We start from the raw sequence: 17,271 nt of genomic DNA, 5'->3' as shown, positions 1-17,271 counted from the left end.
TAGCCTCACCATGTTAGTATCATCTTTAAGTAACAATTATTTTAACACATTGATTTTCCTTATGTGCATGCATTTGACAGAATATTATGCATTTGCAGTTTGGTGCACATATGGATTTGTAAGCTCCAGCAATAATGCTCTGACTCCGCAGTGGTCTGTTGCTTGTAGCTGTGGAACAAATACACTATTCCCTACTGACACCTGGCTCCTATTCTCAAGGAGCTTATGGTCTAAGAAGGGTGCTAGGAAATGCACATGAATAAACCTGTTGAGTTAAGCCAATGACCCATAATCATAAGAATGTTTTAAAACAAGGGTTAGGGACTTCAGAAGAGGAAATAAAACCACTTCAGGAGTGAAGGAGGGGAAGATTTTAGCCTAAAGATGGCTAGAATTTTGATAAATGCGGGTAATTATATGAGGTAATTGCCTATGAGAAAAAGGGTAAAATAACAACAGCAAGTGCCTTAGTTAGGATCCCTTCCATTGTAATTTACAGAAACTCAAAATTAGTTTAGGCAAAAAAGAGAATCTGTTGGTTCTTACAAGTGAGAGATCTATGGGTGGGGTGGGGTGGGAAGCCTCTGCATTCAGATCTGGCTGGATTCAGAGGCTTTACTATATGGTCAGAGCTATAACTTTTTTCAAACAGCTTCTTCCCACATGCTGGACAGGAATGCCCACTAGTATTCCGAGAGCCTCAGCTCAGCAACCTTAACAGAATGAATACTTTTCCCTCGTATTTCCCTATCCAATTCCAGGGAATACTATGGTTGACCTCTCTTGGGTCTAATATCTGTTGATGAACAAATCCTTGTGGCATAGATAGGTGCGATACCCCGACTGGCTAGTCTAGGTCATGTGCCACCACTGGGGGAGGGGCAGAACACCACAACTGTCAGCTGATTTGTACTCCAGGCAGTTAGGGGCAGTTCTTGCAAGGAATCAGAAGCAGGGATGATAAAACATGCTGGACAGACAATTCAGCTATCGTACTTTATTACAGAGGAAGGTGGGCTTTGAGCAGGAAATGTGAATGGGGAACAAAGTAGGAGGAGACTTCGCTTTGCACATGGAGGCAATGGCATGGAATACTGCCCTGTACATTTTTTCACAAGTGGAGAGTCTCTGACCTGAGTATCAAGAGCTGTCTACTCAACAGACCCTAGGGCAGCTTGTGCATCCTGGCACTTAGTGGTCACAGGAGATGAGTCAGGTAATCCCAGAGTATGAATTGTAGGTTGTGCAGAAAACAAAGCCACAAAGAGGATGGAACCTTCTAGAGTCATTTCTGGGTCTATCTTTCCAGTGTAATCCTTATCATATTTAAGGTGAAGTTCTCTTACAGTTACAAAGATGAACTAAGCAAGAGAGATTAGGTATTTCTGTGTCCTACTTTTAGACTGGAATTTCAGAGGTGGAAGAGACCTTAGAGATTATGTAGCATAAGGGTCAGCAAACTTGCCCACAGGTTAAATCCCCTTCCACCTTTACCTCTGGAAATAAACTGTGACTCAACTGCTGCCTCATCCATTTGACCACATACTGCAAGGCCTGCTTCTATGCCTCAGATACTGTATGGTCCGCAAAGCCCCAAATATTTACAACCTGGCCCTTTACAGGAAAGGTTTGTCCATTCCTGGTCTGGTATGACTCTCTCCCTACTCAATTAAGATTGTCCTCTTCAACATTAATCTCATTCCTGACTCACACTTGGATCAAAAGAGACAATTCACGGAGAGCTTAGAATATAGTTTGACATATAATAAATAAATAAAATTAAATGTTAGTGAAATAAAAGTCCTAGGCTATCAATACCTCTGTTCCTCTCTCCAGTGGAACGATTAAGCGGTGACTGGTCCTAATCATGCCATGTGTTGATTAATTTGTTTATTGAAAGGAGGTTTTCTCAACACATTCAACTGTATTTCATTAATTATTACTGAGTGTGTGCTAAGCATCTAACACCCATTCCCTCACTCTGCTCTCCCCCATCCCAACCACCTTGAGAGGAAGCTGAAGCTATGGGGGTAAAGAAAGGCACAGAAAGTCACAGCTAGTTAGTGGCTAAGCTGGAATATGAACCCAGGCATTTTGACTCCACAGCTCAAGTGCTTATCAAATACACAATCGAAGGCATCTCACTTTGGTCAGTAACCTAATTTTCAAAGTATCAGTTCACACAGTCCCAGCAATCAGAATCAGATTAACAGGTCCACTTGAAGGTACAAGAGCAGTGACACCAACACCAATGCATAGCGTGCCTAGGGAACCCGCCAGCTCATCCTCTCTGCCCCCTGTGCCTTCCCTTCTCATCCATTCACACCTGCTCCACGGTGCTCAGCCAGCCTCTGCTGTCTCTGAGCTCTCCTATCCATCAGGTACGTGTTACCAGGGAGATCTTCCTAAATAATGCACAGCTCTGAGGGGGGTCACTGCTCGGCTCAAAACCTCTCATGGCTCCTCATTGGTCACAGACTGTAATAAATACTCTCCAGCCTGGCATGGACCACTCTCAAACATCTGATCCTCACCAGCCACCCCCGCCCCCATCTTCTTTCCTCAGTGTCCACCTCCTCATACTTCATAGATAACCAGACTTGCTGACCTTTCCTGAAACCCTTTGTTTACCTTGCTTTTGTTTATTTTACCCTACCCACCAAGCCATGGGTCTGGGATGCAGAAGTTGTGCAACAAGCGAATGTGGAAGCTTGCCTGCAAGAGTGGACGGATGAGCCCATCAGGAACGCCCTTCTTCCCCATCCAAGCTACCTCTCAAGATCTGGAGTGAATGCTACCTTCTCCAAAAGTAGTCCCTGGCTCTTTCAGGGGAATCTGGCCTGACTCCCTCTTCACTCTTTCCTTCCCTCTCAACAGCCAAGAGGGTTTTACTGTATTACAGTCACCCTTGCTCATGTCTGCCCCTGGGTGATGCTGGAAGGAGGCTGTCTGAGGTCACATTCTTTCCTGTGCATCTCCAACCCCTCAGCGCCTGGCACGTCACCATGCAGACAGCAGGGATTTGTGTCATTGCCCTAGTGAACAGGAAAGCAGTGCTGGGACATCCAACAGGAAAAAGACCAGCCACCCCAACCTGCGCTTCCCCCTTAGCCCATAACTCTCATCACAGTAAAATGGGGAAAGATGGTGAAGAGGAGGAAGCAGGAAGGAGGGAAAATATCCTTGGAGTTGGCTCGACGTGGTTTCAAATGCCTGCTCCACCACCTCCCAACTCGTGTGATTGAGGACTGTACCTCTGAACCTCATTTCCCTTTTATGCAAAATGGGAGTATTTAATAGTCTATGTTAGATCCTCCCATTCACATATTCATTCAAGGTGTCATTACTTGTTAAACATGAGATTTAGGACCACAGACCTGTTTTCTGAGCCTTGGTTTGCCCCTCTGTAAAACAAGGATATCATTAACATCTACCTCATAGGTCTTCTGTGAGGGTTAAATGCATTCAAGTCTGTGAAGACCTTCGCACCATGCCTGGCACACAGTTAATGCTCAACCAACATGAACAGTCACTGGTGGCCATCACTTTGTGCCAAGAACTGTAATGAGTCTGGAGGACTCAACAGTGAACAAAACAGGCCTGTCACAGAGCCATCACGTGGCTTATAGTCCAAAAGGGGATAAGAGACAGAAATGACAAGCCAATGGCTAATACAGTTACCAACGATGGTGAGTTCTGTGTAGAATGGTGAGGGTCCCTATGACACGGGGGACCATCCTTAACTTACAGAGCAGGGGAGGGCCTTGTGGATTGTTGCAAGGATTAAATAAATAATACTTGTAAATAATTGCACTCAGATATGTTATAATCAGAAAAGAATGTCTCTTGATTAGAAGGAGGAGGAAAAATGAGTCTAAGGCTCAGGCATTTCTGTTGGGGCTTGAGCTTCTTTGTTTCTGAAATGTCACCTCCTAGGTCCCTTCTCCCTACCTGAAATGGGTCTGGACTCTGTTTCTGCCCTTTGAAATAGGAATTTATGGTCACTCGAGTTTCCTGTGCCCTATATTCCTGACACCGTGGGCAATTCTCCTTGCAGAATACCTCATACTGACTGTGAAGATATCTAATTTTACGGTTGCTTTAGATCGTCCTTGGACGGGCAGGGTCCGGATCCCTGGGCTGCTTCCCCAGATTTCAAAAAGCAGCAGCAGACCTCGAGCTGGCCCTGGCCCCGCACGCTGAGAGCAGCTTGCTGCGGGAAGATTGGCACTTGGTGGAGTGTGCTTCAGGTGCTTAAAATAGATCAACTGTGTCATTAGACCATTGCAAGGCAGTCCTTTCATTGGCCCTGCTGGTGCGGGTGAGGGCAAGAGATAACAGCCCATGGAGAAAGACCTGTGCTTTGCACAAAATCAAGCAGATGCGAGGAAAAAGCTTTTGAAATGATACAGGCAGTAGAGAGTGGAATTCTGCCAGAGAAGGGGGTGGGGCTGTGGCACGAGCACACACAGTAACCACAGCACGGGGAGCAGCTGGACGGCCAAGTAGAGCCTGTCTGGACCTCGTGTCTGGCTGCCGAGGCACTCAGAAGAGAGGCTACTGGATTGCAGGGCACAATCCAGTAGCATCATGCGAAATCGCCAAGGGATCATCTATACTCTCTCGGGGACACAGAACCCATGTGTGGGGCTGACTCTGGAGAATCCCTACTGCTCCTTCAGGGCCCTCTCCTCAGGGTGTTCCAAGTCCCTCCACCATTGCTGGGCATGCTCCACCCCGGATGCAAAGCTCAGACACAGCCTAATCAGGGTTCAGCAGAGCAGCGCTATGACCCCTCCTGCCCCTTGCAGCCTGGAATCACACTGTCCAGCAGCCCACACAGCTCTGATGCCTGCAACTGAACTTGAGCTCAACCCATCCCTCCCCCAACCATTTACTCCAGTGGCTGCCATGCCGGGGATGCTGGGCAGTGATGGCAGCTGAGGAAGGAAGAGTCCGGGTCACATTTGGGAGCTAGGAATGACCAGATGTGGACACAGACTGAATACAGGGAGTGGAGGAAATGCAGATGAGGGCTAGCTTCTGATTACTACCTTACTGGGTAAATGGAGATTCTAGCAATCAACTGGGACCGCAGAGTAGAAGGAGGTGGTTTTTTTTTTTTTTCCATTTAAAAAAGAGTAAATTTATTAAATTTTAGTTTGAATTTGAAGTGCCTTGGAATATCCAGGTGGGAAACATAGCAAATGGTCATAAAGATGAAACTAAGAGAGATTTTCATAAAGGAAAAGAGAGTGGGCTTTTCGTTAATGAATTAAATCATCAAATATCAAAAAAAAAAAATTAAAAAAAAATCATCAAATATCTTTTGAGCAACAATAAAGTGCTACGTCCTGTGCTTTGCTTTCTATGAATGATTTACTATCCTGATTTCTTCCAGAGAAATGAAGACAAATCTGGTCTCAACTGAAGAAATTTTGTTGGCATTACCCAATTTCTCATCTTTCTCTCTCAAGTAGGAGATCCCCATCATAACAGAGAGGTGTTACATAGACATTCTGGGTCAAGATGTGACCTTTCAGGAATCACCCCTTAGCTGACTGGGTGTATAAACTGACCTTACCGATATGGAGCTCATGCTGTCGACTAGATGTCCTCCACTGGACCAGGCATGTCCCATACATCACAACAACCTCTGGAACAGTCCAGCCTCCCAGGGCCCTACTTTTGGGCTGATAAAGGCACCCAGAACTGGGACCAGTTATCCAGAACTGCTTTCCTTTGGTCTGTGCCCATCCCCTACTAACAGATTCCTCTGGAAGTGAAACTGACCTCTAGGAGTTGGGGGTGGGGCACTGTTTGCTCAACTGTATCCTAAAGGATATGATATCACCCTCTGGGAATGTGTCAGCTGGGGAAAAAAAGGACATGAGCAGGATCTGGCTCACTTCAAGAGCACTTTATGGCATGGCGGTGTTAATCAACTGCCAACTCCAGACAGGACTTTCTCCCGTGATGAACAATATGCTGCGTTTCCTCATCTCTGTGTTTGATGTTATATGGGTCATATACTAGACTAGGGTTTAAAAAATTCAAATGCCTGCATATAAAATAGATTAACAAGGATTTACTATATAGCACAAGGAACCATACTCAATATCTTACAGTAACCTGTAATGGAAAAGAATCAGAAAAAATATATATATAGATATATATACACATACATGAATCACTTTGCTGTATACCTGAAACATAATATTATAAGTCAATTATATTTCAATTAAAAATAAATTCAAATACCTACAGTGGCAAAGTAATAGAAGAGTATTACGCTGTCCTTGTGTGACACCTCTCTTCCTATAGAGGTGGCAACTGTGGCTCTCTAGAGAACAGTACATGCCCCGTCAAGGCAGGCAATTCTACTGACTATTGTCTGCCATGTAGGAACAAAGGGGAACGGATGCAAGGTCTTTCAGGCTGTCCTTAAAGAGAAGCTAGAAATCCCAATTTTGATTTCTGAGTGTTTGCAAATAATTAAAATTCACTGAAAGCCTGGTGTTGGGCACAGAAAACATATCCTATCATGCAGGCCACGAGCTGGCCCCTTCTGCTGACCTGTATGATCCATGAAGGCAAGGACCGTGCCTGTCATATTTACTGTTGTGTCTCCAGCAACATGCTGGGTGCAGAGTTGGTGGTCAGTAAGTGTTTGTTGAGTGAACAAATGAACAATCTAATTCTTGTTCCCCCTCTTGGACATTCCTAGGAACCAGGCAGACTGAAAAACAATTCCATGCCTATAAATTCTGTTTCACTGCTGAAATGCTACAGCTGTGCATAATGACCAAAATGAGGGGTAAGGTGGGGAGCGTGTGTTTTGCAGAGAGACCGGAATACTGAGTCACCATGGTCCTCTTTTTCTGGGCACCTCCTACGTGTGATCACTCCCTTCAAGCTCTCCGGGGCAGGCTCCATCTCTGCTGGTTAGAGGTGGTGAAATTAGAGTTTAAACATCAAGACTAGGTAGATAACCAACTGTCAGCATCCTACACTAGCCCCAGGGTGTGGCTGGTATTTGGGAAGACTGATCCACAGGGAAATCCTCTCCTTGAGGAGTCATTTACTTAACAAATGCCTTATGGATTAAATTGTATTTCCTCAAATTTATATATAGATGTCCTAACCTCCACTACTCCAGAATGTGACCTTATTTGGATATGTGGTCTTTACCAAGGTAATCAAGTTAAAATGATGTCATTAGGGTGGGCCCTTATCCAATAAGATGGGTGTCCTTATCAAAAGGGGAAAGTTGGGCACAGAAAAATGCATAGACAGAGGCTATGTGAAGAGACCCAGAGAGAAGACAGCCACCACAACCAAGGAGAGGGGCCTGGAGCAGATCCTCTCCTCACGGCCCTTGGAAGGAACCAACCCAGCAGAAACTTTGATTTTGGACTTTCAGCTCCAGAACCATGAGACAGTACATTACTATTCTTTAAGCCACCCAGTTGGAGGTATTTTATTACAGCAGCTCTAGCATAATACTATTTTTATTCATTTTATAAACACTTGCTATATACCAGGCACTGGTTTAAGTAATTCACAACTGTTAACCTATTTATTCTTTATAACAACTCTATGAGAGAGGCACCATTACTATACCCCTGTGATTATCACTGGAGATGAGAAACGGAGGTGCAGAGAAGGTAAGTGACTTGCCCAAGCACACACGGCAAGGGAAGGGCAGGGCTGGAATGTGAACCCCACTATCGAGGTCCAGTCTATGCCCTTAAGAACGCCAGGAAAACAATTTAACTGGCAAAGCACCCAACAAGAGGTGCTTACACACTTCTGGTTGTTTTCTGTTCTTTACAATGGTATCTGACTAACGCTGGGTATTGGCCAGTTGTTCACATTCAGGACACCAGATGATATCTCAGTCAGATAAGGCTTTTGCCAGATAGGAATGAAAGAGTTCAGAACTGATATCACTTCCTTTATGCAATGCAAGTACTCTTGAAATCACATTGTGATTTGAGAGATGTGTTATACTCATTTGGGATGGTTTTAACATTGTTCCTTATATTATTCCTCTAACACTCCCTTAGCCTCAAGTGGTCATTTGTCAACAAGTGCTCTATTCACTTAGGAAGTATCGTTTTATATTTTTTAATCTCTATTCTTATAAAGTATATAATCATCTCTACTCCATCTATTTTGCAAATTTAGACTGTCTTTAGAGGGCATCCTCCTGTGCCATTTACAATAGATCCTTTTCTCTAGAAATTCTTAGAGTTCCTGATGTGAGCAATGACATGAACAGAGGGAGGTCTTGTTGCTCCTGTGCTGGCTGTCTTCGATGCTGAAATCCCTTGCCTCCCCAGGTCCACTCTGCTCCCCCTCTACCCTGGGAGGCTGACTATGGTGGGGGCCCAGCTGTCTTCCTTGCCCTCTGGCTCCTGGTTGGATTGGGTACCGTAGGAAATCCAAGGGAGGAAGGAGAAAGAGGTCTCAGGATATTTATTCCTCTGGTTCCTTCCTTGGGGTGTTACCAGGAGCTGCCTGCCTGCCAGGAGCAACAACTCCCAGCAGGCAGTACCTTCCCTACAGCTTACTGGGTCTCTGGCTTCCTTTTTTTTTTTTTAAATTTCCCCCTCTTTCAGTCTGGGGGCAGGTGTGGTAAGAGTAGTAAGGGCCACTGTGTCTAGCCTCTTAGTCCTTGGCCATCCTGGCTTCTTGTTTATTTCTCTACATTCTTCTCACATATTTGCAAAGGCTTCTGCTTGAATCCCCTCAAATCACACATCTGTTCCCTGCCAGGACCCTAAGATAGACTCCTCTTCTCTTTCACCCTGTAACTCAATCAGGTGCAAGGCCATGCGGACTTCATTCTCTAAAAGATCTTTCCCCTTATTTCTATTGTTGTTATTGTTCAGTCACTCAATCATTTCTGATTCTCTGCGATCCCATGGACTGCAGCACACGAGGCCTCCCTGTCCCTCATCATCTCCTGAAGTTTGCCCAAGTTCTATTCTTACAGCCTCTCAAATCCTGGCCCTCAGACCTTTTCAGAACTAGGTTAATTATCTCTCATCTAGGATCCTAACTTCCTGTCTTGCCCTTTTAGACTCATGCCATATACAATACCAGGTTAATCATTTTCCTGAAGGTTTCCTGAAAGCCATGGCTCTCCTGTGTGCTGAACCCAGTGATGGCCACAATACCAGCAAAACAGACTAGTTTTGAACCAGAAGGTTTGGCTCTTATGACACCATCATTTCAAAACTTTGCTTTTCTCAATGGCCAATGCAACTTCAGGTTCAACTTCATTCCCTGAGACCTACCACCAAGGAGTTTCTCATGCTATTTCACTTCATCTTCACAACAACCCATCTTGCACTACTGCCAACGTTTTATAATCACAAAAATTCAGGTTGAGACATGATCTATCTTGTACAAGATCATAAAGAGAACACATGATAGATGTTGAATTTAAACTCAGAAATCCATACCCCAAAGCTTAGGATTTTACCATCCCTGTGTGCTGCCTGCTTATCCCATGACAGCTTTGTGAGGTTTCTATGACTCTTTATTGCTCTCTTCAACAAAACAATGCTCAGATATGTCTGACTCTTAGCAACCCCATGGCCTGTAGCCCACCAGTCTCCTCTGTCCATGGAATTTCTTAGGCAAGAATACTGGTGTGGGGTGCCATTTTCTGCTCCTGGGGATCTTCCCAACCCAGGGATTGTCGAACCACGTCTCTCATATCTCCTGCATTGACAGGCAGATTCTATACCACCAGTGCCACCTGGGAGGCCCTCAACAAAACAAAGCCTACTCCAAAAAAGTAGCTTGTTGGCATGCCAATCCATAATAACAGCCAAGGAAGAGACCATCGGGGAAGGCAATGAAGGGAGAATGGCTCTTGGTACCATTTTATGTGGTATGCAGGTCACTCTCCAACTTTGAGGATGAGCCAGTGCTGGCTCTGCGCCTAGGAAAGCCACGGCCTTCAGGAGCTCTGGGAGTTCCAACCCAAGCGAAGCACAGCATTTTACGACACAGAACTGACTCTGGTGCGCAGGGCACCTGATGCTCTGGGGTCAACTCAGTCTCCCCTGGCTTTGATCCCCAGGTCTTGGGAACTCCTGGGGCCAAGACAGAATGTGAGACACTGACAGGAAATAACCAAAAATTCATTGTTGCCTAAGAAAATGCACATTAGGTGGTGAGGCCTTTGGGACTCTGGGGATTATGTGAGAGCAGGAGGTCTGACTTTCCTTGCTCTGTAAGGTCAGGAAAATGTGACCACAGGGGTGAGTGTGTGATACCAGAGACAAGGTTCTGAAGGAACAGGAGGAGAACATCATCGGGGGAGTGTTAGCTGGACTGGGGTCGGGGTGGGGGTGAGAAGGCCAGCCTGGTGAAGAGGGGTGGTGGGCAGAGGGGCTAGTGCTGGAGACAGGGAGCTTCCAGGAGGGGAATGAGAGGAGGTGGACATGACGGGGCTGCGGAGAAAGTGGATGCATGTGTGGATGAGCTGGGGCTGTGAGCAAGGCTGGGCCACGGGGGACTCTGCAGGCCTTGCTGAGGGGTCTCCTCTCGCATCTTAAGAGCAATGGGATGTGTATTTTAAGCAGAGGGTGATGCAGAGAGTGGATGGGGCTTTGATGTGGGCTGGAGTGGGTGAAGGGAGACCAGTTAGGAGTCTGCCTCAGCACATCAGGAGTCAAATGACAGATCCCTGCAATTAAGTTGGGTGTGTGCAGGGGGACAGAAAGGCTGGATGGTAGACCCACCTCACAGAGGCCACGGTAGAAATGATGGTTGTTTTCCCTGAAGTCCTTGGCCCATGGGGGCCACGATCTCTGTACTAGCCCTGGATGTCCTGCTCATGCCTTTGGTGTTTTGTTCTCTCTGCAAGGAGCCCTCTTTCCCCTTCCCTTATTGGTTCAGATGGCTGGAGCCTGCCTGTTGCATTCTCCCAGGCCTGGACCACCACCCTACTCTACATCTCCAGAACTATCGCTTTCTCTCACAACCCTGTTTTGCAGCATGCTAAAGCTCAGCTAGATTTCAGAAGAATTCTGATGAAACTAAACCAAAATGTACTCTGAGGGGTCACTGACTGGGCACTCCCCTGTTTTTTCTTTTTTAAACCACCTGAGACATGTGTTTCTTATTAATAAAAAATTTACATATATTTACAAAGCAATCTCTCCTCCTGTCTTGTCCTCAAGATCACATTTCTACATTCCTTTGAATTTATGACAAAGGTGTGACATCTGAGAGGTTGAGTAACTTGCTCGCTGATGTCATGAAGTCAACAATGGTAAGAACCACAGGGACTACGGCAGTGACAATGGCAGCCTGGCCCCCATCGCTGACACCAGGCCAGCTGTGTCGCGGGCACTGCTCTCTGAATTGTTCGTGACACATGAACACTCATCTCCATTCCACGTGGAGGAAGGTCCCATCATTCCCTTTTTGCAGATGAGACAACCATCCTGAGGACCACACGGCCAGTAAGTGAAAACACAACTAGAACCTGGGCCCACCTGATGGCAGGGCTCAAGCTACATCAACTCTCACACGCTATCCCAAGCCTACAGCCCACGCACCTCTTCTCCAGATAAAGTGACCAGCAATATAATAAGCAGCTTATGATTTGCCCCCATCTCAATGGTGACATTTGAACAGTTGATTAGGAATGGTGCACACTGTGGATAATGTTATGCATCCAAGTACCTTTCACAACCCAAAAACTAGCCACATGACTTGAAGAAGACTGCAAAACTGGAGCAATAATGCCCATTTGACAGGGTGGATGTGAGAGTTTGGGGAGATGGTGCAGGTGAAATGTGTAGCCCAGTGGCTAGTACAGTGAGGATTCAGGAAGTGAAAGTAAAAGAAAAAAACTGAGTGACAGTTTCTCTTAGGTTCAATTTCAGGCATGAGGATTGAGTTAAGAATCTCACATGGTAATGGGGTGAACATTTTTGCTTACGTCAGGTCACCCCAAGGACCACATGCCAATGCTCTGTCCCTGTGACCTATGACCCTATCACACCATCACTCCTGCAAGGTCTGATTTCTACTCTTTCCTTCTGAAGACTCCCAGGGTGGGAAGGAGCCTCAGTGATGAGGGAGCCCAGCTCCAAAGCCCTGAGCAGGAGTTTCTCCAGTTTGCCCCCAGGTAGCCCTTTAGAGAACTGCTTCCTCATAGGGAACCTGAGGGACCCCCAGACTGCCTGAGTCACTCTGTTTATTTTCCACTGCTCCTGAAAATAAACATACTCTTCCCACTTAGAAAAAGTATATGAGGCTGGAATGGCATTTTTGTTAGTGCTTCTCTTCTGCAGTATTCAATTCTACTACTTTTTTTTTTTTAAGTAAAATCTATTTCCTTCTTTAAGGAATACCCGGTGTTACTAATGGGACAAGAGTTTATGATTCTAAAGAGAGAAAAAATCAGGGTCTGTTCCTTGTTACCTTATTTCTTAGTTCCTTGGAAAATAAATGAGCCATCTTTCTCTTCTGTCATTTAGTGAGAAAGGATTCCCATAAATACATTTTTCCCCGCCTAGAGATAGTGAGAAGTGACAGGCACTTCACATTCTTACTTGTCTGAGAGCACAGATGGGTGCAAATTTGTGGCCCACTAGGTGATTGGGTTTACCTAATTTTGCTCTTTTCCTGAGCCTAGTGTGAAGCCTTAGCCCTGTTCCAGACCATCAAAATCAAGAGGCGAAATTCTTGGGCTGTAAAAGGCAGAGGGAGTCCAGCTACACTTGCCTGCTTAGCACAGCTATGCAATACACAAAGGAAGACGGCAGAGAGATGACTCACACAAATATATAGTAAATAAATATATTTCATTCCTATCTCCCTGGCTTTGTTTTCCTCCCCTCCATGCCAACAGCTTGAAATGGAAGGAGGTTGAGGAAACCTGGTTTGGTCTCAAACACAGCCTCAGAAGGTACTGATTTTTATGACCTTGCTTCTCAGCTGTAGCTTTTTTAGAAGAAACTTGCAGATTCTTAGATTAGAAGAACCTCAAATTCAACCCTTCTCGTTTTACAGATGAGCAATCGGAGATCCAGAGAGGAGAGGGCCAAGTCAAAGACCCAGGGAAGTGAATGTTCCTAGGCGTTCTCTGGTTCAACAACCCCACATGCTGTTAAACAACCCAAACAAGTGAAGCTGGCCAGGCGGGGGACTTGAATCCAGATCTCTCCTTCAGGGTGGCGCCCACGCCACCTCCCCCAGTGGGCGCCCATGGTCAAAGGGACTGTGCTGAAGAGAAAAGAGCTTAGGCCTCCTTGTATCTCTCACTGAATTTCTCAGCAGCTGAGGCTCAGCCCAGCAGTAAAATGTCTGGTCCTGCCTCTGCAGAGCAGTTACTGCTTCTGGCATTTTAGAGACGTTGGCCAAAGGGCTTGTCTCTTTTCTCTTGTTCTCAGAAAGGCTAAATGCAGCTTTCAGGTATGTGAAAAATATCAGCCCTGGGCCCATGGGGCTGCCTGCACACTAGAGCGGGATATTTCACAATCTCCAGACCCAAAGGTGGCTTCCTGACAATTTGTTTATCAAACTGCTCCTTCCTATCCCACAGCCTGCCCACACCCACCCACCCACCAGCCCGAGGCCAGCCTCCCTGCCTCTTCCCAGCTCCAAGACCAGCAGGGCCTTCCTCAGCTTTCCAGCTGCGTGCCGGGAGGTCTCCTCTGAGCCCCCTCAGTCAGACAATGGCCACACTTCGGCTTCCTAGGCCTTCTCAGGCATTGCTAGAAGGAGACAAGCAGCCTTCCCCACGGAGACAAGTGGCGCGGCCAATAAAACATTAGCAAATTATCACGAAAACCCGGAGCCATATCCCGGTGCCCGGGAGGGAGCACAGAAAAACCGAGGAGGAGTCTGGGGGCATGTGTCCACCCGGTGCCAGGCTTCCTTCCTCCTTCCAGGCAACCCCAGCGCCGGCTCCTGCACCCCCCGCCCCCACCCTGTTCCCATGGCAAAGAAGAGGAGGACCCACTTACGGCTCGTGTTCATGATGATGCCTTTGCACTGGGTCTTTCATTCAATACGGAGACTCCAGATGCTTTTTTAAATCTTCGGATCTTTCGACTTCACTCATCACCTGGGGGTGAAATAGTCCAGTGTTAGGTCTGTATCCTCAGGTGCCCTCTCGCTTTCTGCTGTCCCTCTCAGTCTGGGCTGTAGCCTCTGGCCTTGAAGGCGAGTGGGCTAATAGCTCAGGTGAGAGCAGGGAGGAGAAGGCGGCAGAGAGGACGCGGGCGCCTGGGTCCGTCCGCTCCTGGGACCTGACTGCCCGGCAGAAGCGGGGCCGGCAGCGCCTGTTGGCGCGCACCCCGACTATTGCAGCCCAGCGGCTCGGGAGCCCAAAGGGGGTGTGGACCACAGGGAGGCAGGGCGGGGGCAGCGCGCTGGGCGCCGGGCTCCGCTGGGCAGCGCGTCCCCGCCCGGCGTCCACGAGCAACGACCCGCCCCGGGACCCACCTCTCGGCCAGCGTCGGGAGCCAGAGGCCCCTGCCCGGGCCCCTGAGACCAGTTCATGAATCCTGGTCCTCGTCTGGGGTCTCGAATTCCAAGGCGAGCAAAGCGAAATAGGAGAGCTCGACATCCATGATGCGGGCTCGCCGGGTGGCCGCGCGGGGGGCGCGGCTGCTCGCTGCTGCCACCTGCTGGACGCGCCGGCGCGCGTCCAGGCCCCGCCCCGCCCGGGCTTCTCTCTGGGTCCTGGGCTGTGAAGGGGAATGGATGGGACCCTGTGTCCCGGGGCGGAGGAGAGGGTGCTTGAGCGCTGCTTCCCTCCCTCGATATTCGGGTCTAAGAACTAGACAATGACAGGAAAATAGACCCTCCATGAGAGGGGCTGTGAAGAAAGGATTGGCTTTGAAGGAAGACAGTGTTCACTTCCAAGTCTGCTTCTAACCAGCTGGGTGTAGTCTGGTCTTTGAGCAGGTCGCTGCTGGCTTTGCCTGGTGTTCCTCAAGTGTAGAAGTGGGGCCTGGACAAGTGAATAAGAGATTAGGGGTTCCTCCAGTCTCCTAACTCTGTTCCTACCTCCCCCTTCATACCCTTATCACTGACTCATTTGTTACAATTTTTTTTTTAATATATTATCCCTCTCCTCCATGAGAATGTTAGTTCCATCGAAGTATGGGTCTTGTCAGTAGGGTTCACTACCACGTCCTCAACACCCAGAAAAGCACCCGACACATAGTGGGTGTCAATAGATGTTCACTGACAGACTACCCCAGTCTTTTCTGGATCTAGTGTTACTCAGCCCTCAGAATGGAAGGTCCAGGAGCACCTACTTTGAAACACTTCCCTGTGTGAGGGAATATCAGGTATGTACCCCAGTGACTCAACCACACTGGTTCACCCAGTTTTGCATGGCCAAAAGTTTTTTTTTCCCTGTAGTTAGTTTTTGCAGGTGTGTATTAAAGAAACCTATATTCTGATTCATCTGGTCATGGTTAATTCTGTGGGATGAGATTCTTGACATTCCTCTGACTACTTACCCAGTCGCCTTTCTGAACCTAGTTCATGGTTATAGAACCATTTCTTTTGAGCATAGAAAAATAAGACTGAAAGGACACATAATCCCTATCTATAGAATGTCTCTGGTTAGAGTATGGGTAGAATAAAGAAGCTGTGAACTACTCACACCCCCCAACTTGTAGACAAGAAACAGTGGGTCAGAGAGGCTACACCACCTGCCCCCAGACACACAGCATCTGGTGGCTGAACTGTACCAGATCTTCTCATTTCTAGGTTGATCCTTTGTGAGAGAGAGTCAGTGTACCAAATACTGAGAGGCCAGGATAAAGGTAGTAGCCACCCTCTTAAAACTGGGGAAAGAACACCTCCTAGATAAATACAATGTTTCTACCTCACACAGGTGAAAAAGTGATACGGCTCATGCCCCCACCCCTCCCCGAGATGTGATAACAACAAAAGGATCTTTAGATAAACTGAAGGGTCAATGGATTTGAAACACCTTGTGATAGCTTACTAGGGATTGTTGCCAATGGAGGGGGAATAACCCTAACCTCCTCACAATTTTGTTTGTATAACAATCACCTGGAGATCTGCTCTGCATGTTAAACAAGCATCCCATGTGATTCACATAACTGTCTGCCACTGAAAAGACCTAGGATAACTCTGAAAATATAGTAGTGTTTAATAAATACATAAGTGATTCCCAAAGATCTCTTTAGAGACCCCCTACATTTTCAGATTGTGATTCTTTATTCAATTCCCAAGTTACCTGTAACTTGCTTGGTTCTAAGGCTTGGAAAGGCATCATTTTTCACCCTGGGAGAAAGTTCAGCTAAACTTAACATGTAAAATTAAAAAGACTGTTCAGTGAACATATTTAGTTATCACCCAAAACCTGAATGTTCAGAACTTTTCAGATGTACAAAGTCAAATAAAAGCATATTATTCATTCATTTATTCACTCAGCAGTCATTGATTGTCTACTTTGTGCTAGGCCTTGTGCTGGCAGCTGGGGATAGAAAAAGACAGACAAGACCCTGGCCTCCTGGAGCATAAATCTTTTGGTAGGAGTGAGGAGGACAGTAATGAACTAAGCCAAGTATGAATTAGGTAAACCAGATGGTGGCTTGGTTAAGAGCCCAGGAGCAAATTCCAGGCTGGCTGGTTTTCAATCTCAGCTCTATCACTCACTAGCAAGAGACTCAGCTTCTATGAGCCTCAAATTACTCATCTATAAAATGGTTATAATATGGTACTTACCTCACAGATTGTTGTATGAAATATTCAGCATAATGCTAGGCAAATGAAGATGATGTAAGTTAATTATTAATTATCATCCCTCACTTATATCTACCTTCAGAGAGAATCCTGTCATTTTCTACTTTTCCATAGAGTGATGGCCATGAAAATATGCCTCAGAACTTTCCAGCTATGGGGGGGCTTAACTGACCAGTTCTTGTTTGGGTTGCTTTTTTAACACTACACATATCTGGATGCTGGTGAATTCAGCTCTTTGGAGAGACCATTGGTCCACTCTAAAAGCCCCAATTAGCTTCTTTTGGGGAAACAATCTTATCTTTCTTGCACAGTTATTAGGATAGGAAGAAAAGGGTTAAAAGAAGCTTGAAAAGCTATACCCGTGAGGATGTCTATAACAATCGGAGGTAGCCTGGAAAGACGCAGGAGGAAGCTGGGGGTGGGATCCGTGGTGGAATCGGCTGTGAAAATCATTAGGAAAGCAGAATCTTGGCTCTGCCCTCGCGAGAGAATGGGGCTAAG

At 46.7% G+C, this 17,271-nt stretch overlaps 1 protein-coding gene across 9 annotated transcripts in view; it reads right to left on the bottom strand.

Moving 5' to 3' along the window:
* ABLIM3 (actin binding LIM protein family member 3) overlaps nt 1-14,639 on the bottom strand; it is a 127,862-nt gene extending 113,223 nt beyond the window's left edge. For 8 of the 9 annotated variants that reach the window (XM_070465625.1, XM_070465617.1, XM_070465620.1 and 5 more), the window contains exons 1-2: nt 14,485-14,639; nt 14,004-14,104 (exon numbers count right to left, since the gene is read on the bottom strand). In XM_070465625.1, the coding sequence (XP_070321726.1) occupies nt 14,004-14,016 (13 nt within the window). In that variant the 5' untranslated portion in view covers nt 14,017-14,104; nt 14,485-14,639. Of the gene's footprint in view, nt 1-14,003; nt 14,363-14,484 lie in introns of those variants that run through there. The other variant, XM_070465618.1, reaches the window with a different exon arrangement.
* Between the last annotated feature and the right edge of the window lie 2,632 nt (nt 14,640-17,271).

The sequence above is a fragment of the Odocoileus virginianus genome, chromosome 3 (assembly GCF_023699985.2).
Source record: "Odocoileus virginianus isolate 20LAN1187 ecotype Illinois chromosome 3, Ovbor_1.2, whole genome shotgun sequence".
In the NCBI taxonomy this organism is placed as follows: Eukaryota; Metazoa; Chordata; class Mammalia; order Artiodactyla; family Cervidae; genus Odocoileus; species Odocoileus virginianus.
This window is presented reverse-complemented; position numbering and strand designations above follow the sequence as displayed.